The sequence below is a fragment of the Eriocheir sinensis genome, chromosome 11, assembly GCF_024679095.1.
Source record: "Eriocheir sinensis breed Jianghai 21 chromosome 11, ASM2467909v1, whole genome shotgun sequence".
Classification (NCBI taxonomy): Eukaryota; Metazoa; Arthropoda; class Malacostraca; order Decapoda; family Varunidae; genus Eriocheir; species Eriocheir sinensis.
In genome coordinates, this window is record NC_066519.1 from 19,315,810 (window position 1) to 19,340,809 (window position 25,000).

The window sequence follows — 25,000 nt, forward strand, 5'->3', positions numbered from 1 at the left end:
ATAAAACTGAATAGAGAGTGCAGTTACATCCCTTAGCTAACAAATATTTATCATGGGCCCGTAACAACACTACAGGAAAATGCACAACAATAACACGATATAACTGACCAATCTAGGTACGTTTAAAAGTCGCTCGAAACTAATAAAACTAAATAGAGAGTGCAGTTACATCCCTTAGCTAACAAATCTTTATCATGGTCCCGTAACAACACTACAGGAAAATGTACAACGATAACACGATATAACTGACCGATCTACGTTTAAGTCGCTCGAAACTAATAAAACTGAATAAAGAGTGCACTTACATCCCTTAGCTAACAAATCTTTATCATGGTCCCGTAATAATAGGACAGGAAAATGTAAAAGATATAAGATTGGCGTTTAATGTGACGTTAAGATTAATAAGAAAATCTAGGAATCGAAATAGAAATGTTTAAGGAGACTAGGAAGAAATATGTGTGGGTCTGTGTGTCTGTCTGTCTGTACCTTGTTCCGTCATTGTATATGGAACTGTGGTATAACATTAACACGATGTAACTAATCTCTCGTCTGGCCTATAGTTCTTTTTTTCTTTTTGTTGGAGCATCGTCTAGGTACAGGGGGCTTTTCTATTACTGTTTTCGTTTTCTTGGCCTTGAGCTGCCTTCCTTGCTGTATAAGAGAACAAAATCGCATTCCACATCATGGCCCTGCAAGAATCTCATAGCCGATCTTCCTTTTTTCTTACTAGAGGGAGGGGAGGAGAGGAACTGGCCACCTCCACCATCACCACCACCATCACCAACAACAACGCCAACAACAGAGCAGAAGAGACAAGACAGACGGATCAAGAAGTTTTCGCCGTCAGTATCTTCGCCAACCTAATCTTTTCACCTCGTCCTTCGCCTTCCCTGCAGACTAAGAAGAACTCGTATTTCTAACGTTTTATCGGAAGAACAGGAAAGATCGATGAACAGTTTACGATAATGGCCACGAGCAGGTCGATAGGCTTTTCACGTCTGGAGTTCGGAAGACATCGACGCCGAACTCCCCTCCGAACTCCTGCGTCAACTTCTGCGCCAACTCGACGAAATTCTTGAAAGCGTCTCTTGAGGTGTTGCATAAGGGGCCAACCTAGACAAGACCAGACGCTGTAGAAATCAATATCTGTCTGCTCTGAAACGAGAAAACACATGCAGCTAGATGAGGCTTTCCTGCACGTAATGGATCAAATACAGACTGTGATGGTTCTCGTGCTTGTTGTAGGGTAAACCGTCTCTTGCTGATCTGCATAAGAGTGCCAAGCAATCCAGACGTTGTGTAAGCCAACTTTTGTCTGGTTTGAAACGAAGAGACACGGTTCCCTAATGAGTTTCCTCCATGCATAATGTAGGGGGCAGATAATTATGTACCAACTGGATTTATATGCATCTCAAAGTAGTTCTTAAGATATACATCCTCGCAACCCCTGCAAATGCAAGAATCCTGAAACGCTCTAAGAATGAGACACTTCAAGTCTTCTAAATGAATCTCAACAGCCAAGACCTCACCGCGGCAGAGCTCAAGACAGCAGTTCTCGCCGTCAAACGAAGAACCTCTCGTAAGTAACATTACAACCCTCCAATGACCGTTCCCTTGATTAAGCTTAAGACTCTCCTTTTCGTGGGCTGCGGAAAGGCTTAAAGGTCAGTGCTAATGCCAAAGAGTGCCTTGTCTCCGGGTTCATCCTCACTTCCTTTGCTTGAGCGCGTGAAGCAGACAGCAAGACTTCGTGCTGCCCTTTAGCGGCGCCCACACCCTCCAGTACTCAACGCGCAACCTGCCGTGTAAACAAGAGGCCTTTTTCGTAATCTAACCTTTGTGTGGAGAGTCTACAGGCCGTCGTAAAGGTAATCCCCTGCACATAACATAGGATTGGGTCAGGGTTAACTTGCTTTACACCCCGCCTTGCCCCGTCCCGCCCCGCGCCCTCACGCCGGGGTAACATCAGGACTCCTTGAGGCCTGCGGAGGTGTGGGTGCCGGCCATGAGCGGGCGAGCCACCCACGGGTCCTTCTACACCGTGGGTTTGGTCTCCACCCCAGCGCCTCAGCACCGCTCCGCCACCACCACCTCCTCCTCCGCCGCCACCACGTTCTCCGCCACCTACACCACCACGCCGCTGCAGCACCTCGACCACACCCTCGCCAGCATGTCCTCCAGCCACGCCCACGCCTTGCCGCCGCTCTCCTACCCCTCAGACTCCTCCACGCTCGCTCCTCCTCGCCTCACCGCCTCCAACACCCCTCCGCCTTCCTCCACTCCTCCATCCTTCGCCTCTCCACACACCATCTCCTCCTTCGGCTCTCCTCCTCCCTCCTCCACGCCTCCGTCCTTCGCCACGCCTCCTCAGCCCTCCGCTACTCTTGACCCCGCCGCCAGCCTCTCCGCCAACCAGTCCCCGCCCTTCCCTCGGTACGGCCGCGGCCCCACCACCTTCGGCACCCGTCTGTCCTCCACGCCGCGGCCAGGGGTGATGACCACGCTTACCCGCCCCTCCGTCGTCACCACACGCTCGCCCGGCCTCAACACCCTCACCACGCACGGCCCCACGGTCACCACCTACACCACCTACAACCCCGCTATGAATAAGTTCACCACGCACACGCCGGTCACTACCACCACCTCCTCCTTCTTGCCTGACGCCTCCTCGCAGCCGCCCAGCAGTGCCTTCCTTAGATACACGCCGTCCTCCTCACGCTTCGTCTCCCTCACCACGACCACCACAGTCACCCCCGTCACGCCGCCGCCACGCCGCACCGCCAACATATACACGCTCTCGCCGCACGTGACGGACAGCGCCGCCGTCACCACCGCCAGCATTAACTTCCCGCCGCCGCCGAAGGTCACGCTCGCCAGCACCGCCACCTCGCAGCGCCCCTCCCCTTCCTGGCCCCTCCACGTGACCCTCGGCGCCTCGGAGGGCTACGATAACCTGCATCTTGACGTCGGGGAGGAGGAGGTCGCCGGCAAGCCCCAGGTCAGGACGCACATGACGAAGGAGGAGTTCTTGGCGGCCCCGTACCCCGGCCTGGAGATGCACGAGACTGGCGAGAAAGGTAAGGCGCTCCACCCATTCTTTATCTCTTCGCCCACCACATGCAGGCCGCCCAACGTCAGCACCCCCAGGAACACCGCCACACCACCACCACCACCATCACTATCATCACCAACATCAGCAATAGTAACTCCACTGCTTCTTCCACATCACTATCCCAGACACGACTTTCTTCCTTTGAACTATACTATCTTTGAAGTACTTTTCATTTACTTTTAGTCTTCGCTTTCATTATCTTTTTTTCTTTTCTCTTTTTATTTCTTTTTTTACCTCTTCCCTCGTCTCACCGCCTTCATTTTCCTCCATCCTTCGGCTCTCCTCAACGTTGCCAAATTATCGTACTCAGCCTCTTATATTTACCGACTTACGACCACAAATCTGTCTCCTGGTCCATAATAACGAGATTCATTTATATCTATCGTTAAAATAGTTAATTCCTGATGTTTCTTGGCAATAGTTAGGCGTCAGAAACCGGTAAATATTATGTTTTGAGTACGATAATCTGGCAACGGTGGTTCTCCTACACTTGTGCGTACATAAAGCGAGTACCTTGTAGTTTTTATTGCCGGTTTTTATCTCTCCTTACACAAAAATCCTTCCTAAGAGCACTATTTTTTTCCCATTCAAATGAGTATGACACTATTCACGCACCTAGCTATATATCCTTACTCATATTTCCCCTCAAGGCCGCTCTATTAATGTATTCTGCTTCTGTTTTTTTCCCTCTAAAAGCACCATACACAATAATAATTCTTCTGAGGAACAATTATTTTCATCAAGAACATAAAGTCTAAACTCTCTTCAAGAACTCCGTAAACTTTTTCTTCCCCTTTGAGGCCGTTCATTTAATCTTTAATGTTTTTTTAATGTTTTTTTCTCCTTTTGGACACGACAGTTTTATTTGGGTCGTATTATAAGTCATTTCGTCGTCCAAAAACACATATTTGACAAGGCTTTCATAGGAGCTGTGGGCATTTCCAGGTGTAGTTTTATGACCCTGGAGGTAGTGTGACCCTTCTTCTGTACGACTAAACTGAAGAAACACTCATTAGAACCCGACTGACCCCCTCTTTGACCTTTAGAAATAGCTGACGTGAGAAGAGAAGGTGTCTTATAATACCGACCTTTATTTCTAGAGGACAAATTTCCCCAAGAACACATTTTCCTTTCCTCACGGTCGTCGAAGTAACCTGTTCCGTATCTTTCTTTCCTTCGTCCCGACTTCAGCAGCGGCGGAGTCTAGCCATTGGTCAGGTCGCCGCGGGTGGCCGAGCGGGCAGGAGCGACTGGAGGAGCGGAGGCGTGGAGGGGTGTGGAATATGTCCCTCTACCCCACCTCCACCTCCACCTCCGTCACCACCACCTTCATCCCCAACACCACCGCCACCACCACCACCTTCAGCGCCACGCCACCGCCCCAGCGTCAGCATCTCACCACCACCGTCACGCCCACTGCCACCTCGTCCACCTCAACCTTCACGGGAGGATACTGTAATCAGGTGAGTCTTGATTTTGGAGAGTTATAGGTTCGTCACGTTTTAGAAGGTCTTATGATGGCGGTTGTAGTAAAAGAAAGATGTAGACTACTTTTTCGTACCCTATAGGTGGTGAAGGCGGAGGGGACAGCTGGAAATGGACAATGGAACTTACGTTGATCATCCTCTGTAATTTGCTCATTAGAACCGACATCTGCATATATAAAGAAGGATTACTTTTTCGTGATTTAGACAGTGGAAGCAGAAGGTTGGTAAGGACAACGGCATTTGCGAGATGTAGACGGTGGAGTAGCTTTTATTTAGCATCAACTGTACTTTGCTCCTATAACCCTTTCATTGCTCATATAACCCGACAGCTACATAGATAAACAACGATATACCTCTTCGTGTTCTAGGAGGCGAAGGCGGAGAGCAACGACGACGCAAACAGAACGGTGGAATCAACTTTTACTGAATCTTCCCTGTACTTTGCTCATTCAACTCGACAGCTACTTAGATAAACAAGGATAATATTTCTTCTTCATTCTCTAGGCGGTGGAGGCGGAGGGAGAAGACGGCGCCCACAGAGGGATATGGACGGTGGAGGGCGGCGAAGTTCTCCGTCGAAAGAACAAATCCCCGCCTTTTCCGGACCCGTGCACGCCGCCGCCGCCCGATCGGGATTCGCTGACGCCGCCGCCACATCCCGACGCCGCCGACACTCGCTTCAGCCTTCGCGATGTTCCGCTGAAAGGTGAGTCGAGGCGAGGTGGAAAGGCGATATGCTGTGGCTGGCGAGGAGAGGCTGCGGGAAGGTTAGTTTGTGTGTGTTCGTTCCTGTGATGTGTTGTGTGCGCGAAGGTGGTTATTTTATGGTGGTGGTGGTGGTAATAGTGGTGGTGGTTGTCGTTTTCCTCTTCCGTTGTCATTGTTCTTTTGTTATATATACGTTACCTACTTTTATACTTATTTCTGCTACTGCCTTCTTTAACTACTCCATATTCAGTTATTTTCGGTAATCAGTATTGACTAATCATGTATGTACAATTTGAAGGTTACATATGTGATAGTTTAATGCTACGTCGGTATACGCTATCTGTTTTTCAAAGAGCGTCACGTGAAAAGATAATGATCAAGGAAAAGATTAGTTTATATTATTCATTCAATCACCATCTGAAATATTTAATCGGTAACTTAGCAAAATGTGTATAGCGGTGCACTCTCGCTTATTTTCAGGACACATTACAAAACATACGATTGCCCATTGCCTCTTATGTTGTCTTTGAGGGAACAGCACCTAGCGATCTTTTTATAACTTGAGCGGCTTCCTTTACTGTAAAAAAATAAATGTCAGGCTTTGTAGGTGTGTAAAAATTAGTACAGTGACCAAGGAAAGAAGTATTTGGTCTCATATGCCTTTTAGATCATAGACAGAGGAGTTTCAGTCTTACAGTCGGACACTATATATCGCGTGCAATGTTACCAGATATTGACATCTTTTGGGGGAATAACTTAAAAACGTTAGCTAGGCCGGTGTGTGTGTGTGTGTGTGTGTGTGTGTGTGTGTGTGTGTGTGTGTGTGTGTGCTTCTTCACTTCGTAGATAAGTCCATCCTGTTTGTCATTTTGTCTCTTGCGACTAGTTTGATAACCCACGACGAGAGAGAGAGAGAGAGAGAGAGAGAGAGAGAGAGAGAGAGAGAGAGAATTACATAGAAAATCAGACCACAAAGACCCCAAGGTCCAGATTAGGTGGTCTGTCTTTAAAAATAAGTGATTCTACATTGATCAGATGGCTCCAAGACTTTGCATTTCACTCTAGTTAACATTACGTTAAAGGAAGTGACGGTCGAGCTTATGTTTAAAGGATTCAATCGTGTTTCATTGGACCGCTGAAGGTCGCACTACAACGTTGGTGAAGAAAAATTTGGTGCAGTCTGAATTTACTTGCCTACATTTGAGTTTTGTGCCATCGTTCCTCGTTCGCAGTGTCATCGATCACAAACAATTTTGATTTGTCCACATTCATGAATCTATTAAGTATTTTAAAACATTCGATCAGTTTTCCTCGGAGGCGACGTGTCTCAAGAGAGAACATGTTAAGAGCGGAAAGCCTCTTTTCGTAAGATTTGTTGCGCAAGGAAGGGATCATTTTTGTTGCCCGACGCTGAACACCTTCTAGTTTAGCAATGTCCTTCGCATGGTGGAGAGAGAGAGAGAGAGAGAGAGAGAGAGAGAGAGAGAGAGAGAGAGAGAGAGAGAGAGAGAGAGATGGCGGAAAGCAAGTGAAGGAAATCAGAATACATGCATGGGATTGAGTGAGTGGGTGCATTTGCGTCTGTGTGTGTGTGTGTGTGTGTGTGTGTGTGTGTGATAATAGGCAAGGAGTTTCAGTCTTACAGTCGGACAATATCGCGTGCAGCGTTACCAGATATTGACAACTTTGGGGGGAGTAACTTACAACATATTTAAGAACTTTAGCTAGGCCGGCCGGTGTGTGTGTGTGTGTGTGTGTGTGTAATGTGCTTTTCGCTTCGTAGATAACTCCATTCTGTTCGTCGTTTTGTCTCTTGCAAGCTACTATTTTGATAACCCGTGACGAGAGAGAGAGAGAGAGAGAGAGAGATGGCGGAAAGCAAGTGAAGGGAAATCTGAATACATGAATGGAATTAAGTGAGTGGGTGCATCTGTGTGTGTGTGTGTGTGTGTGTGTGTGTGTGTGTAAACCCGCATTCACGCTCAGCACTACACGCCACAGAGCTTCATTGTAATTCTCTCTCTCTCTCTCTCTCTCTCTCTCTCTCTCTCTCTCTCTCTCTCTCTCTCTCTCTCTCATTCCTCTCCGATGCGGTCATATTCAGTTGCACTACCAAACGCACAGAGAATAAAAGAAAAGATAGAAAACAAGAAGACGCTGAAGAAGAAATGGAAAATAAATCATAGTTGTTGTAGTAGTAAAGTAAAATAGAAGAGGAAGAGGAAGATGGACAAAAAATAAAAAGATGAAGACAAAGAAGAAAAAAACACATCACAATACAAACCAATCTACTTAATTACTTCAGAAGACTAGATTTATGCATAGAAGAAGAAGAGAAAGAACAAGAACAAGAAAAGGAAGATGAACAAAAAATAAAAGAGGAAGAAAAACTCCATATTAAAAACCAATCTACTTACTTCAGAAGACTAGATTTATGCATAGAAGAAGAAGAGAAAAAACAAGAACAAGAAAAGGAAGATGAAAAAAAAATAAAAGATGAAGAAAAAGAAGAAGAAGAAAAACTCCATATTAAAAACCAATAACAAGAAAAGGAAGATGAACAAAAAATAAAAGATGAAGAAAAAGAAGAAAAAACTCCATATTAAAAACCAATCTACTTACTTCAGAAGACTAGATTCATGCATAGAAGAAGAGAAAGAACAAGAACAAGCAGAGGAAGATGAACAAGAAATAAAAGATGAAGAAAAAGAAGAAAAAAACACCACCATATTAAAAACCAATCTACGTACTTCAGAAGATTAGATTTATGCATAGAAGAAAAAGAGAAAGAACAAAAACAAGAAGAAAAAATAAAAGACGAAGAAAGAAAAAGAAGAAAGGAACACCATATAATATAACCAATCTAAGTAGCCTGCTTCAGAGGACTAGATTTTTATACTCGTGTCCTACATATGTCCACTCCCAACTCGCATATTTCCTTTCTTCAAACTCTCCTCTCTGACCTTACCCCCCTCCTCCTCCTATTACTCCCCCTTCTTCTCTTACTCCCCCCATTCTCTTTACCTGTCCCCTCCCCTTCTTACCTGGCAGGCGTGGGCGTAACCAGCTTCTCACGGGGCGACACGTCTCATATAAACTAGGAAAATATTTACCTTAACGTGTCTGACTCACCGCGTTAGTCGATAGTAGGCAGTCAGTCAATACCACTTATATATTGGGCTGTGGGGGCGAGCCTTTGGTGTGTGTGTGTGTGTGTGTGTGATGGACGGACGGTTGCAATGATTCTAGATAGTTTTACATTCTCTAGACTACTTAGATGGATGACTGCATGGATGGCTGAACGCATGGCTGAGTGGTTTTAATTTACTGCTTGACAAGCTTGATACGAGTGCAAATACAAGTCTCAGTTGGTGCGAAAGAAGTTAAAGATGTCCTGTACTTGGATATTTGAAAGGGAGCAGAATGGCAGATCAAAGTAAAACGATCTGAGTGGTTTCAATTTACTACTATTTACTTCACTTACTTATTTGACTAAGCCTATTACTTATTTTACCACTTTACTACTTTATTTACTTACTTCACTACTCCTTATAATCGATATGAGTGGTTTCAATTTACTTAGCCTACTTTACTTGCTTACTTTATTACCCAACCTTACTTTACTACTTTACTACTTACTTTATATTACTTACAATTGATCTGAGTGGGTTCAATTTACTACTTCACATTTTTGATACTAGTACAAAGAAGTCTCAGTTGGCGCAAAACAAATAAAAAACGTCCTATGGTTTGGAAATTTAAAATGGACAGCAGAGCAGATCTAAGTAAATCAATCTAGTGTACCTTTAAAACGTTTGAACAGGTGTAGTAAACAGGTAGGTTTGCTTTCTCGTGGCTTCATTGCTATTCTTCTCACACACACACACACACACACACTCTCTCTCTCTCTCTCTCTCTCTCTCTCTCTCTCTCTCTCTCTCTCTCTCTCTCTCTCTCTCTCTCTCTCTCTCTCTTTTTAATCGCTTTCACTTTCCCCTCAGCTCCAAAGCTTCATCACTATACGTATTTCCTCACCTTCCAAAGCTTCATCACCATACGTATTTCCTCACCTTCCAAAGCTTCATCACCATACGTATTTCCTCACCTTCCAAAGCTTCATCACCATACGTATTTCCTCACCTTCCAAAGCTTCATCACCATACGTATTTCCTCACCTTACAAAGCTTCATCACAATACGTATTTCCTCACCTTCCAAAGCTTCATCACCATACGTATTTCCTCACCTTGCAAAGCTTCATCACAATACGTATTTCCTCACCTTCCAAAGCTTCATCACCATACGTATTTCCTCACCTTCCAAAGCTTCATCACCATACGTATTACCTCACCTTCCAAAGCTTCATCACCATACGTATTTCCTCACCTTCCAAAGCTTCGTCACTATACGTATTTCCTCACCTTACACCCCACGCGTTAGTGAGACATCTGCTTGGAATGTCATATTTGTATTACTCAGCTTCCTCCTCTACTCACAATGCCTTCCTGGATAATTGCTGCATAGTTCCGCCAAGACTCAGTATACAAGTTTCGGATAGACAGAAACACAGATTACCGAGCCATGTGTGTGTTCAGTGTGAGGGAGACATAGGTTATATAGCTACGCGTGGTCTCTGTGCTCGTCTCCGTACCGCTGACCCGTGAAGATGCGCTGGGTCATTTCCTTTACCCTTCAATATTCACAGACAGACAGAAAACTTAAATAAGAGTGAACCACGTGTGTGTATGTGTGGCTGCGCGTAGCTTCTGTGCTCATCTCCGTACTGCGCTAACCCGTGAACATGCGCTGGGTCATTTCCTACACCCACGAACTTAATTGTATAACTCACCCTTTAACATTTACAGACAGATAAAAAACTTAAACACAAGTGAGCCATGTGTGTGTGTGTGGCTGCGCGTAGCTTCTGTGGGGTAAACCGTAAAAGAAGAAGCTATAGCCTGTGGTAACTTCCTATAGGCCTACCCTCAAACCTTCCCGTGTGCCCTGAAATCCCAAACAGACGTAAAAAGCCAATAGTAAGCCGTTTGAGTGGCAGGCAGTGGACATGAAAGGCAAAAGAAGAAGAAATAGGGTCAAAGGAGACAATCAAGAAGAAGCTAGCATGTGGTAATTCCCTATAGGCCTACCCACAAACCTTCCTGTCTGCTCTAAAATCCCAAACAGACATAAAAACCCAATAGTAAGCCGTTTGAGTGGCAGTTAATAGCAAGAAAAAGAAAAAGAAGAAACATTGAAGAACAGTTAGCTAGCATATGGTAACTCCCTATAGGCCTACCCACAAGCCTTCCCATCTGTCCTAAAGTTCCAAATAGACATAAAAACCCAATAGAAAGCCGTTTGAGTGGCAGGCAGTGGACAGGAAAGGCTACAAGAAGAAGAAGAAGAAGGGGGAGGTGGTAGTGCCGTAGTGGTCTGCTCATCGATACACAGAGTCACACAGGGGCAGGACGGGCGGCAGGCTGTACACGGCAGGCTCCAGCAGGCCACACCATGTCTAGGCCAGTACACGTGCGACCCCTGAGTGCTTCTGCGGGGGAGTGACCTCAGTGACCTGCCGGGGGGGGCGTGGCATGGAAATGTTGCGGCGGACCAATAGATCTGATGTGGTTGACCTGTTCAGAGGTGAGACCCGTGACCTGCTGTGCCTTACCTGTGTTGTCTCACCTGGCTGTGTTGTCTCACCTGTGTGCTGTGGCCTCTGTGTGTGCTCCCCGTGTGCTCCCTGTGGCTCCCTGTGTGTTCGTCCTGGGGCGGCATCCGGGGTGTGGCTGGGGATCTGGCGTACGTTCAAACTTATGTGGCCTTAGTCCGTTGGGCCACCCTGCCAATGATTTAAAGTGGGGGCTATTTACCCATGACGTTGTAAATAAGTCAGGGCTATGGAGTTATTTTTACCAGGATTTCTTACCAGGATGAGCTTCACAGGTTTAGCTCCAAACATGCTAACACACCACAGTATTTGAGATTACTTAACAATAATGAGATGTGTGATTTTAAACGCTGTGGAAAGTGTGTTGTAAGCACTTAGGGGCATTGTCCTTGGTGTTAGTATTCATAAAGCTTATCGCCCAGGTGTGCTGCTATTAAAATATTATAGTAATCTCTAAAACACTGACAGGCTAGGTGCTGACACAACTGAGGAAGGCAGGGTATTTCAAAGATTGATGACCCTATTAGAGAAAAATCGGCAAAATTGGTATAAATATAAACTGCCAAGTAGTCAAGAAGTATATTTTAGCTATTTCAACCTCACCAAAACCTAGAGGATAGTAAGATAATGCCATTGAAGACTGGTAGCAAGACCAAGGCTCAGTAAATTATTGCTGTTAGGATAAAGTTCAAGATATAACTTATAAGAATCACACCCATACCACTGATTGACAATTTTTCCTTTATATCTTACCGTTGCTATCACTGATAACAGAAACCATCACAAATTACATACTGGGTTCTAGTTTCTGAGCTGGAGCAACTAATGGACTGGATTGGATATACAAGCAGCGCCACATGTGGCCACAACTTTAAGCTGTGTTTTCCATAGAATTCAAGTTATAGACTAGAGTGCGTCTGAGGCTGTCACAGGGATACACGGCCATGATACCACTGTCGCCCCAAGCCGATGGTTGCACGCACTTCACTCCTTCCCGACTTCAGTTTTTCTCCATGTCAAATAGTGGAGTCAGGAAATCGGGTAGGAGTAACGTGTGTGCAGTCGTTGGATTGGAGCGGTGGCGGCACCAAGGCCTTGTATCCTGGAGGCAGCCTCAGACGCTCTCTAGTACATAACTTGAGTTATATGGAAAGTACTGCTTTGACAGTTCACTGAGTGGCCACATGTGGCACTGCCTGTATAGCCAATACGGTCCATTGAAATGCAGTAGGTTATAATTTTAGCATCAGTAGTTGACATTATCCTCACTGGCAATAAGTTACTATTTTTGCAGCAATATGATATTAATGGTTAGGTTAGGTGGGGTTTTGTTGGTTCAAGAGAAAGCAGTGTGCCATGGTGCGGGTTCAGTACCTGCTCTGACATATTGAAATGGGTGAAATACTGAAAATTTACCCACAGAATAATGTTTACAATTGAGATTAGCAGTTCAGTGACCCTCTCGGCTGTGGTGTACACTCGGCTGAATGTCTGGAGCCCTCATGTCCCATTTCGCTGATGAAATTTGATTTCCTGACATAGGAAAGTTTATTCTTCCCCATATTCTTGGGCTTAGGATCATGTTTGAAATGGGTTTTGAAGAGTACTGGGGCCCTATCACATTGTTTAGCCTCCTTGTTAGCCACCCTCTTCTGTGCTGGCCTGAGAATGAGTCCAGTTCCAAAGAGGTATTGATGTCTTGTATGAGAAAACATGAAAGACACAAACCCTTGCACATGAGCAGTTCAAATATTAGGTTCCATAGAAACCCATGTTATAAAAGTTATGTATGTAGCTGGACGCTCGCCATTTCAAGCTATCTAACAATACACGTAGCTTACACCTCGCCTATATAAACATAATACGGTAAAAGAAACACAACAAAATACATATTATAAGAAGAAATCAATCAATAGAAAAACTCCAAATGGATCATGTACCTTATATAATTGGGAGGGGGTACTTTGGGGGGACGTGAGTGTGTGTTTTGAGGCTCAGGGCAGGGCTGTTTGGTCCCGGAGAAATTCCAGCTAATCGGTGTTCACGGCCATGGGTGAGTGGAGAATGCCCCTTGGTGGCCCCATGAATGACTCTAGAGGGAAAGACTGCTATCTGTTAGCTAGCAGATTTATTTATTTTTTTTATTTTTATAATTGTAGTGTTTTTTAGCAGATTTAAGTTTATTGTTCCTAGAAATACAAGATAAATCTGAGCCACAAGTCCGAGAGTACTAGTGGAGGGCGAAAGGGGTGTATTGCTGAGGCAGGAGACGGGACACCTGGAGGGAAGCCACACAGTACTTTTGTATATCCACTTAGGCCTGTATTCTCAGACTGAGGTTCACACTAAAAGTACTTTCCAAGGCACAGAGAAAAATAGGCAAGTTCTCATGGGGTGGTTTTTTTATTCATGATTCAGAAGCCTTATTAAATAGGTATGTTTATTTAAGTGCTGAAATGTTTGTGAATATTGGCCTAAATCTTTCACTAGCACACACGATGTTTTCTACCTGTTTTGCATGTCACTGCACGCTCCCTTCATGTCTGCCCGCCACTTAGCATGTCAGTAGTAGCTGAGATTTATAGATGTATACTTGAGAATAAATTATTGACGTGTACCATTAAAAATTTACTTGCCTCGTTAAGTAGGAAAGGTACATGTTCAAAGGGGATTTACTTGCAAAGAGGCATAAAAGTATAATGCAAGGGAAGTTTTAGAAAGGTGTATTTGAGGTCTTAGGGCTTATTCCTTTACTGCAAAGAAGAGAGGAATAGATAAATAGACAAATAGATGAAAATGAATAAATAGATTAGTCACCCCCCATAAGAATACTTACAAATACATCTATAGTACAGATACACATGCTTTCTTGGAGACTGAGTACTATGTGATCAGTTTCACCTCCATAACCTGAAAGTTCGTTGGCAATAGACAGACAGAAATGAAAAGTATATACCGTACGTTTCAGTAACTTTTGCATAACCAAGTTTAGCAACACTGCTGACCACAACACAAGCTCTGGCGTGTGTTGGCGTTACATCCTTCATACTAGGAAAAGTAATCTGCACAAGTGTTGGAAGAATGTATAAATATGCATGTGACAAGTTTTTACCTACTCCCCACCTCGTCATGTTTCAGCTGTGGTGTTGGGCGCGTTTATGTAATATTGGAATGTTTGATATTGATTTTGTGTCCGTCAGACTGGGAAATTAATCTGTATACAGGCTATGTGTGTGGGGAAAGAATGTATGTCAAGATTTTTCTCTCCTTTCACCTGCAGTACTTGTCAGTTGTGCTGCAATACAAGTTAATGTGCATATTGTGATGTCTAGTAGCATATGCAAGATGAAAGAGGCAGAAAAAAATAAAGCTCCAGGCAGAATGACATTGTATAAGAAGGAGGTTTATCTAGAAATCCTCATATAACTTAAGTACATAATCTTCACACTGTAGAATATGATAATGACTGCTGTACCTCCTCCTACCTAACATAAATTTAATACAAGAACATACTGAGGTGGATATGAGCACCGAGCTATAGCATATGCCCCCAACTTTACCTTTATATACTATTAATGATAATGATTAATCCTTAGGTTATACAGTAGAGGCTTCACAGCAATGATAGATAACTTGCAGTCTTGCCACACATGCGTTTCCCAGGTCACGTGAAGGACTGCTATCACTCATCCTCTCCACCATACTTATAATGATGCTAAATAGAAGGCTACTTGGTATGGACGCAGCGCCAGTGGTAGATGACCACGTACAGTCTTGCCTCACACGCTTTCCCTAATCAATACACATAATGGACTGTCATAACTCATCCTGCCTGTGAGACTTTCTACTCTGGGCTGACATGAATTTTGTGGGCTTGGAAGAGCTGACTTAAGGAATAGTCCATCTTAACTGTCCTTGGCGTAGTGGTTTATATTGTTATTCGTACATGTATCAGGCTCCCATTATGACTTTTGTTGCCACAGAGAAGATTATTATTATTATTATTATTATTATTATTATTATTATTATTATTATTATTTTATATCAAAGGATGCAGCTCAAGGGCAACAAAAAGAGTACACACACACAAAAAAAAAAGCCCGCTACTCGCCGCTCACACAAAAGATTGGGTTTTCGTGGGTGATTTTTCCCGTTCAATGCAGAAGTCAGGTAAAAGTATCACTAGGATCGCAAAACAGTCCGTGAATATTCCCTGAACTTCCATGAGAGGCTTTTCAGATAGGCAAACTTAGGTGCCGATACGTTTAGGAATACAAGCTTTAGTGTCTGTCTCGGCCTTACTTCTTTTGCTTCTATGTTTAACTCTAGCATGCCTTCACTGTCTGGGAATGGTAAATAAGGTTGTATATCATCACCCTCATAAAATAATTGCCTAAGTCATTTTTCAGCGATCTCCAGGTTTTTGTTTACATCAATTTTATCATGTGACGCCCATTTTTGTATAGTTGCCTTCGTTATTCAGGGTTTGAGTGTTTTAGAATTGGCCTTTTCATTTCCACCTAAATCTTAAGCCAAATGAGATAATGACAGTTCTTTTCTGACTTCCTGAAATGTAGAAAATAATGACTTAGGCGGTTTGTTTACGAAGGTGACGATATGATATTTATGATGCTAATGTCCGTATTGGTGCTATATGATTACTAATGCCTTTTTATATTTCAACACATTACTCATGCTTGTGGATTGATCATGTCTGAGAACTAGATAGAACTTAATGGTCATATATATTATTGACTTTATATGTATGTATTTTTTTACCGCCTGTGCTAACCCCCCAAACCTTAGCACAGGATACTAATGTTTGCCCTTTGTCTTGATTCTCTTGCAACTGTATCTGTTCTGCATCTGCCACTTTTAGTTTCCTCTTTCTTTCTCTTTACCTTTTTGACCTCCTAACCACCTCTGCTATGGAGGGACAAGTCACCCGAGAACCACTGACTAGCATGAACTGAGAAGGAAGAGTATTCTGCCCAACGTAACCAAAGACACACGGGAGCTCTCTCTCGTGAAGGATTTGCGTATGTGTTTATTACTTGCATCAGGGAAAAGAAAAGCTTCCTTGAAAAAAATTCTTGAGCTATTAAAATTGACTTGTATACATAAAGTTCAGTTATCATACTTTTTATTCTAACGTTACTCAATTTCCATGCCAGCGTATCAAATTTTTTTCGTGATATGGATACTAATTTGATTGGTGCATACAAAAAGCCAAACCTACTCTACTTGATGGCTTGATACTATTTGTGATGTTGCTATATCAATGTAACTGTGTACTGATGCAATTATTATTTTTGCTGTGAAACGAGACAGCTCAGGGATATATAAGGGAGATATTTTCCTCCCTGATAAAGAAGACTGAAAAAATTGCCAAAATCAGGAATGTCTTCTGTACTCCTTTTGATGCTGCCTTTGAGAGAGTTGCCGTGTGTTAATTCATTAGGTCGAACATTCTTCCTTGACTGTATGACACATCACACGCACCAGAACACCTGAGCCGTCACACTTCGAGAGAACGTGCTCAGTTAAAGTGGATTGAGACCTCATTGGAGACTAAAAGAGAATGCGTGACTTACTCGAAATCATTGTAGGGTGATTCAGTGGGCCGGTTTCACACTCCAATACAGCAAGTGGGAGCGGCGAGTAGCAGGCATTTTTTTTATTTTATTTTTTTTATTTATTTATTTATTTATTTTTTTTGCCCTTGAGCCGCATCCTTTGATATAAAAAAAAAGTTTGTAAGCTCCCCAACCAAACGGAAAATACGACGAAAATTCATTGTATAGTGTTCGGTGTTGATATAAAAAGGAGGAGGGAACTTTAGGCAACTACACAGGGAGTCTCTTTATTAGTATCTGGTATTGAGTAGTGGAGTAGTGGATATGGTTTGGTTTGGGCGCTTACAATGACTATGTGCTGGAGTGTCAAACTGGCCCAATAGTTCCTTTGTTTTGGAGTCAAGGCATGGTGGAGTGTAGCAAGTTTGGATGCCTTGGTTTGGAATGAAGGCATGTTCTGAGTACAGCGCTGGAATACAAGGTGCTGCATTTAGGCTTGATATTGTTGCAGTAGAGGAGATACTGATATGTTTGTTCGTTTTCATGTTCTTGTGAAGTTTGAGTGCTGTGGTTAACCTGGTAGCTGCGGGGATCATGTTTCTTAAGGCCCCTCCAAGTGAGAATAATGAGAAAAAATCATCACTTACGCAAAACATTTCATTATATATATCTTGAAACGCATTTGTGATCAGTTTATGCATCATTTATTTTTTGGGGTTTACATCATGGCACAAATTTGGCCCGTCGCTGCTGCACGGTAAAGCCACAAATTTGGCCCGTTGCTGCTACCGGGTTAAGCATCTTGAGTATTCTGTTCATATGTCTCTATCTATATTTTTTAGTACTAAGGGTATACTTGGTAACCCATGTGCACCCATTCATTTTCTACTCTCATAAGGAAAGATGTATACTCTGGAAAATGAAGCTGAGATATGAAAATGAACTAGTGTCAGAATTAAGATTAAAACCTGTTCTAGCGACTGACTAATAAGGTCTCAAAATATTGTAACAGCTTTAACTATGTCATTCTTTTTGGCTATGTTATTACACTTTCTTTTGGTACAGTTTCACCCACAGGGAATAAAAAAGCAATCACATTCTTTCCTCATCAACACATTTTAACTGATTGATAATAACTCAAAATATGTACATAGAACAAAGTCAAAAGTGCTCAGTGATTTTGGAAAATTTAACAGTAATGAAATTGTCTGATACGTAATTACTGAAAAGATGACAATGACTAAGCTGCCTTCTTCATGCCGTCACAAGAACCAGGTTAGAGGTAAATGAACTCAAATGTTGACAGAGCGTGATCATTAATTTTGAGAGTCGGTGGAATGGATGGCAACAAACCCAGGGGAGGGGATAGGTGGTGGTGGTGGTGGAGGTACATTAACAGTGGAATATGTCATGTGTATTAGTGGTAATTACTGTGAGATTATTGCCGGTATTATCTGTCATCTCAGCTCATCCTTCTGACAGTTGATGGAACGGAGTACAGATGTTTTTCCAGAGTATAGATCAAGTCCTATAGGAGTATGAAGCGGGATGGTGTGTACTGAGCGGCTAATATATATACTCTTGTTATTTAGTTATATATATACCTAGGAATGCCCGGAGAGGATGTTGTTGGTTCGTATGGAATGTTTAAACCCTACTTGTTGCATCTTGGTCAATGTGGTTTGGAGTTAATGATGTTTGGAGGTGCAGAGAGTAATGGGGTCTTGCTAATGTGTTTTTTTTTCTTGTTTTTTTGGGTCATTTTTATTTATTTTTTCATTTTTATTTATATTTATTTTATTTATTTTCTATCCATTACTGTAAAACAAAAACTGAAATACACAGCCAGCCGGTTAATTTGAATTCCATTGTTCTAAAAATTCTACGGCGCCAGATAACCCTGCAGTTGCGATGCCAAGAATTGAACTCCCCCAATAATATATAATCAATCAGTCTAAAAATTCTAATAATACAAATTTTCGAAAACAGGAAACCACAATAAATTCCCCCATTCCAAAATTTCAAAAGGAAGGAAAAAAAAATAAACATTCAAATTCTTAAAAAAAAACGTGAAACCATTATTTAAAACAACAAAATTTCGGAAGGCAGGAAAACATGATAAAAACTAGTGATTCTTGAACATTCGGAGTGCAGGAAACTTTATCTCAGGAAGCTTACAGATTAAAAGGACTTTGCCGGGGTATGTGGTTGTGCTTAACTGTGGCGAGAGTTGAGGCTGTGGGGGGGAAGGGGAGGGGGTGTTGAAGGGAGGGAGAGAGGGAAAGGATGGAAGGGTGATAGTGAAGAGGGAGAGAGGTAAAAGGGGGGTGTTGAAGGGAGTGGGAGAGGGAGAGAGGAAAGGTGAGGTTGAAAGTGAAGGGAGAGGGGAAGGGTAGCGTGATGTTGAAAGGGAACGAGAGAAAGGAAAGGGGATGTTGAAAGGGTAGAAGAGGGGAGAGGGAAAGGGGAGGGAAGATGGGTGGAAGGAGAGGGGAAGGGGAAGGGTGATAAAAGTGGGGAGAGGGGAATAGGAGAAGAGTGATGTTGAAGGGAAGGAGAGGGGAATAGGGGAAGCATGATGTCGTAGATGAGGGGAAGGGGGAAAGGTGACGTCAAAAGAGGGGGAAGAGTGGGAAAGGGGTGTTATGTAACCAATATCTACTCGCTGTTTGTTCCAATTTGTACTCACAGAAAAAAATTACCATCTTCGGAAATGCTCTCAGGTGAAAAATGGATTGATAGGAAAAGGTACCATCTCAGGAAATGCTTTCATGTGAAAAATGGATTGATGGGAAAATATGGAAGAGAAAGAGGAGGAAGAGGAGGAGAGAATAGCTAGAAAGAAGGGAGGGAGGAAGGGAAGAAAGGAAGGAAGAGAAGAACAGGAAAATAGGAGTGATGGAGAGAGAGGTGTGCGTAGAGAGAGAGAGAGAGAGAGAGAGAGAGAGAGAGAGAGAATGCCGTTATGAGTCGTGTAAAAGCTGGACGACCACACCCACAACTTAATAGAAGGGGGGAGGGGGGGTTAGGTTAGGGGGGCAGGTTAATCAGGGGAAGTAGGGGGCTAGAGGGGGGTCCGAGGGAGAGGGGACTAGACTAAAGGTTGGTTCTTAATGTTGATCGTTGCTTCGGTCATTCACATTACCTTTCCTTCCTTCGTCATTTGCGTCAATTTTCTTCTGCATGATTTAGTGAGCGATTAATTTTTTTGCGATTCTTTTTTTTTTTTTTTTTTTTTTTCTCTCTCTCTCTCTCTCTCTCTCTCTCTCTCTCTCTCTCTCTCTCTCTCTCTCTCTCTCTCTCTCTCTTCGTTCGTTTCGTTCGTTTGTTGTTGGCGCTGCAGTTTTCTCTATTCATTTGCAGCTTTGGATTTTCTTTGTTTGGTTTCATCGTTTCTTTTTTTTTTTTTTTTTTTTTTTTTTTCCTATTTGGAACTTTTTTTAGGAAGTTTTCTGCATGGCATTTTTTTTTTCATTTTTCTCCTTTTTTTTCACTTTACAACTGTGGAACTTTCTCTGTTTTTCTTGTGTTCCTTCAGTTTCATTCATTTTTTATTATTTTCATTCACTGCCTTCAAACTTTTAAATAATCTTTCTAGCTTATTGTTCATTCTTATCTTTTTCAGTTTACAATTTCTAAACATTTTTCTTTTTCTTTTTTCTCCTCTGGGATTTTTTTGTAAAACTTGACAACTTACCTCATGTATTTTTTTTTTCACTCCTATTAATTTACAGTTTCCGACCTTTTTGTTCCATTTTAACCGTATTTTTTTCCTTTTACCAATGAACGAATGACATTTGAGCTTAACCCAGTAGCAGCGGGGATCATGTTTCTTAATGGTCCCTCTAAGCGAGAAAAATGAGAAAAAATCATCACTCACACAAACCATTTCATAATATATATCAAAGCATTTGTGATCAGTTTATGTATCATCTATTTTTTGGGGGTTTATATCATGGCACAAATTTGGCCCATCGCTGCTACACGGTGAAGCCACAAATTTGGCCCATCGCTGCTATCGGGTTAAAAGGAAAGAGAATGATTGGGGTGAGAAAGTAGAGAAGCTTGCAGGATAGGGAAGGAGAGGGAGAAACAAACCGTGTACACCTCCTCCCACAGCCCTCTTCACCCCTCGCCCTCCACCTCTTACCTTCAAACAAATCATTCACACACACCCTCATCTCCTTCTTAGGGATATTTACATGCTATAATATTTTCTTTGTTTCCTTTTGTTTTCCTCTTAAATGATCTTGCGTATTTGATTGCTTGCTTAATGAAATGATTGGACGTTGATGACTTTTTTTTATTTTTTTATTTTTTTTATTTTTTTTTACAATAAAGGAGACAGCTCAAGGGCCCCCCCCCCCAAAAAAAAGGAAACAATAATAAAAAAAAGCCCGCTATTCGCTGCTCCTAAAAAGAATCCAAAGAGGTGGTCGAAAGACGGGTCGTTTCGGGAGGAGAGGCATCCTGATGATGATGATTGTGTATATGCTGGAGATGACAACAACGGTGAAATAATTGAATAGATGAATGGAACGAGAAGACAGTGGATGAACGGAACAAATCATCCAGCTGTGTAGACGATACAAATACAACTGAGAATTATATCATGATGTTTTTATTAGAATGTGTGATGGTTATGACAAGAAACAGCAAATTGGATGAATGGTGCAGAATGGATAGTGAATGAACAAAACGAAATAGGAAATAGGTAATGTAAGTGTTATTGAACGTTTCCATAATGTGTGATGGTTATGGCAAGAAACAGCAAATTGGATGAATGGGACAGAATGGATAGCGAATGAACAAAACGAAATAGGAAATAGGCAATGTAAGTGTTATTGAACGTTTCCATAATGTGTGATGGTGATGACAAAAAACAGCAAAATTGGATGAATGGGACAAAATAGGCAACAGATAAATAAAACAAAATAGGAAATAGGCAATGTAAGTGTTATAGAACGTTTCCTTGGTCGATGATACATACTCATATCTACTTAGTGCTCAAAGTCAGTGAATTATGGGATTTAAGACTTTTTTTAATACTTCTCCCTCTCAACAAAATATCATACCTATCACTGTTCTTATTTAGTTTAGTCATATGAACTTGATTTAGAAGGAGGAAAAGAGAGAAATGAGAACTTGGGGGAAGGGAGAGAGAAGGGAAAAAGGAAGGGTAAGAGGAAAAAAATATGATAGGGAGGAAGAAAGGAAGAGGATAAGGAGGAGAGAAAGAAAGGGGGAAGAGAGGGAAAGGGGGTTGGAGGAAAAGGAGGAGGAGGGAGAGAGGCAGAAGTGATGAAAGTGGAGAGAAAGAGAAGAGGGAAAAAAAAGAATAACAAAAGAGAGAGAGAGAGAGAGAGAGAGAGAGAGAGAGAGAGAGAGAGAGAGAGAGAGAGAAGCAAGGGAGTTGGAGGAAAAGAAGTATGATAGGGGAGTAGATTAGTCTCTCTCTCTCTCTCTCTCTCTCTCTCTCTCTCTCTCTCTCTCTCTCTCTCTCTCTCTCTCTCTCATTCACTCACCTTTAAACACATATCACTGACCCTTTGCCCATCACTCACCATTTATTCAAAAAAGAAAAAAAAAAGAGAGGCAGGACATAACCATTATGTTAACGAATAGCATACCATTAGAGAGAGAGAGAGAGAGAGAGAGAGAGAGAGAGAGAGAGTCATTGCCATTAAAGTCATTAGAGGAGATTATGATGTGGATAAATGTGGATGAGGAGGTCAGTTAAGGCTTAAATTATATGGATCATCCCTTTTGAGAGTGGATTAAATGTATGCTTGTATTTTTATGTATTATTTTGGGTATGGTATATTCACACAGGTTGCTATGTATTTGGAGTAACATATGGCTTAGGTTAGGTGAGTTTAGGTCAGGTCAGGTGAGATTAGGTCAGGTGAGGTTAGGTCAGGTGAGGTTAGGTCAGGTGAGGTTAGGTTAGGTTAGGTGAGGTTAGGTTAGGTTAGTGAAGCTTGTTTTTCTATATATTATTTTACCATTAACTTGCTTCCTTTACTGTAAAAAGAAATGTTGGTAAGTTGAATGGTTGAATGGGTTGCTAGTTTTCTTATTTGGTTGACTGGTTCTGTGGGGGTGGGAGGCTTGTAACGGACCGGGGCTGTTCTACTCTATCATTCTAATTGCTGTTTTTTGTTAGTATAGTCCTTAGTTTGTCTTCTTCGTCGCTAAAAACAGGTAAATAACGTGTTCTGCCAAGGTAAGTGAGTTTGTTTGTCAGGTGTTTCTTTGGTTAGTTAGAGAATTAGTTGAATGATTTGTTAGTTAGTCAGTTTCTTAGTAAGTCATTTGGCTGTTTGGTTTATGTGTTTTATCAGTGAGTTCATATTTTAGTATATTTATTGAAGATTTTTTAGATTTTCTTAGTTAATTAGTTTCTTAGTTGCAATTAAATAGTAAGAGGCAGAGGAAAGGGAGTAGAGAAAGCAGGGAGTAAGAGGAAAAGAGATATGATAGGGGAGTAGATTAGTCTCTCTCTCTCTCTCTCTCTCTCTCTCTCTCTCTCTCTCTCTCTCTCTCTGTCAGTCATTTATCAGATAGTTAGATAATTAGGTTCTAGATAGGAAGTTAGTCAGTTAGTCAGCCATCCAATCAGTCAGTTAGTCAGTCAGTCACTTAGCCGTTTAGTTAGTCAGTCAGTCACTTACTCAATCATTTAGTTAGTCAGTCATATTGTTAGTTAGCTTGTCAGTCAGTCAGTCACTCAGTCAATCATTTAGGTAGTTAGTCAGTCAGTCAAGCAGGCAGGCAGGCATTTAGTTAGTCAGTCAGTCAGGCAGGTAGGCTGGCATTTAGTTAGTCAGTCAATCAGTCAGTCAGGCAGGCAGGCAGGCAGGCAGGCATTTAGTTAGTCAGTCAGTCAAGCAGGTAGGCTGGGATTTAGTTAGTCAGTCAGTCAGTCAGTCAGTCATTTAGTCAGGCAGTCAGTCAGTCAGTCAAGCAGGCAGGCAGGCATTTAGTTAGTCAGTCAAGAAGGCAGGCAGGCATTTAGTTAGTTAGTCAATCAGTCAGTCACTTCGTCTGTTAGTTCGTCAATCAGTCAATCAGTCGGTCACTCAGTCAATCGGTTAGCCAGTCAGTAGGATACACACATATAAATCACGTAACACTTAACAAGCGAAGAACATATTTTAGCCCAACACAACATCAAATTTAAAGCTACAAATTCAAGGGCGTCACAAAATTGAATGAAACGAAACAGAACAATTAAAACCACCTTTCGGCCTGACTGGTTTGATAGGATACGTGTAGGGGTGGGAAAGGCTCAGCACACACACACACACAGACACACACTTGTCACATAATTTGGCATACCTGTCTATAAACAAGTTGGTGGTATTATTATTATTATTATTATTATTATTATTATTATTATTATTATTATTATTATTATTATTGTTACTGTTGTTGTTATTTATCTTATTGCCTTTCTGCTATGACTTGCTATTATGACAAAAATACTTACTAATACCACCACCACCACTACCACTACTACTACTACTACTACTACTACTACTACTACTACTACTACTACTACTACTACTACTACTACTACTACTGTTTTACACCCACAAAATTATATCCCTTCAGCCTTCACATTTTTCAGTCTTACAAAAAATAATAAAAAAAAGGAAACTGAAAGGGACCGTGATGTCACTTGGCAAAGGAGAGAGAGAGAGAGAGAGAGAGAGAGAAACTGTCCGCGCGTGTGTGTGTGTGTGCGTGTGTGTGTGTGTGTGTGTGTGTGTGTGTGTGTGTGTTGTTGTGGACGATATTGATTACAATGAGTGTGTGTGTTTTTGTGTGCGTATACGTGTGAAGGTACAAGTACACACACACACACACAAAAAAAAAAAAAAAGCGTGGGTGTTATGATATTGATGTAAGTGTTATAAACACACACACACACACACACACACACACACATATTTTCAGAACGTGGGTGTTGTGGAATTAATACAAGAAGGTCATGGAAACACACACACACACACACACACACACACACACACACACACACACACACACACACACACACACACACACACCTAGAATTGACGTAGTCGTGTTGAACTAAAGCTTGCATGTCGAGAGAGAGAGAGAGAGAGAGAGAGAGAGAGAGAGAGAGAGAGAGGTGACATGAACATACAGCGGAGAAGGAAGGGAGGGGAATACGCCAGAAGGAGGAGGAGGAGGAGGAGGAATGGGGGTGTAGATGGCGTGTCATGTTGGAGACAGAATTATGAGAAAACAGGTGGAATTGGTGTGTGTGTGTGTGTGTGTGTGTGTGTGTGTGTGTCGGGAAAAAATAATTGTACTATTCTAGGAACATCGATGTCACAAGAGAGAGAGAGAGAGAGAGAGAGAGAGAGAGAGAGAGAGAGAGAGAGAGAGAGAGAGAGAGAGAGAGAGAGAATGATGAA

General features: G+C 42.3%; 2 protein-coding genes across 2 annotated transcripts in view; both read left to right on the forward strand.

Annotated features, from left to right (window-relative positions):
• Positions 1-25,000, forward strand: part of LOC126997028 (mucin-2-like) — a 61,221-nt gene that overhangs the window by 2,338 nt on the left and 33,883 nt on the right. The window contains exons 2-4 of the mRNA XM_050858059.1: positions 731-3,077; positions 4,304-4,575; positions 5,104-5,305. Of these exons, the coding sequence (XP_050714016.1) occupies positions 2,006-3,077; positions 4,304-4,575; positions 5,104-5,305 (1,546 nt within the window). The 5' untranslated portion in view covers positions 731-2,005. The remainder of the gene's footprint in view (positions 1-730; positions 3,078-4,303; positions 4,576-5,103; positions 5,306-25,000) is intronic.
• The window catches only part of LOC126997027 (phospholipid-transporting ATPase IA-like), a 96,265-nt gene continuing 81,990 nt past the window's right edge, over positions 10,726-25,000 (forward strand). Inside the window, exon 1 of the mRNA XM_050858057.1 lies at positions 10,726-10,949. The gene's annotated coding sequence lies outside the window, so the exon portion shown is untranslated. The remainder of the gene's footprint in view (positions 10,950-25,000) is intronic.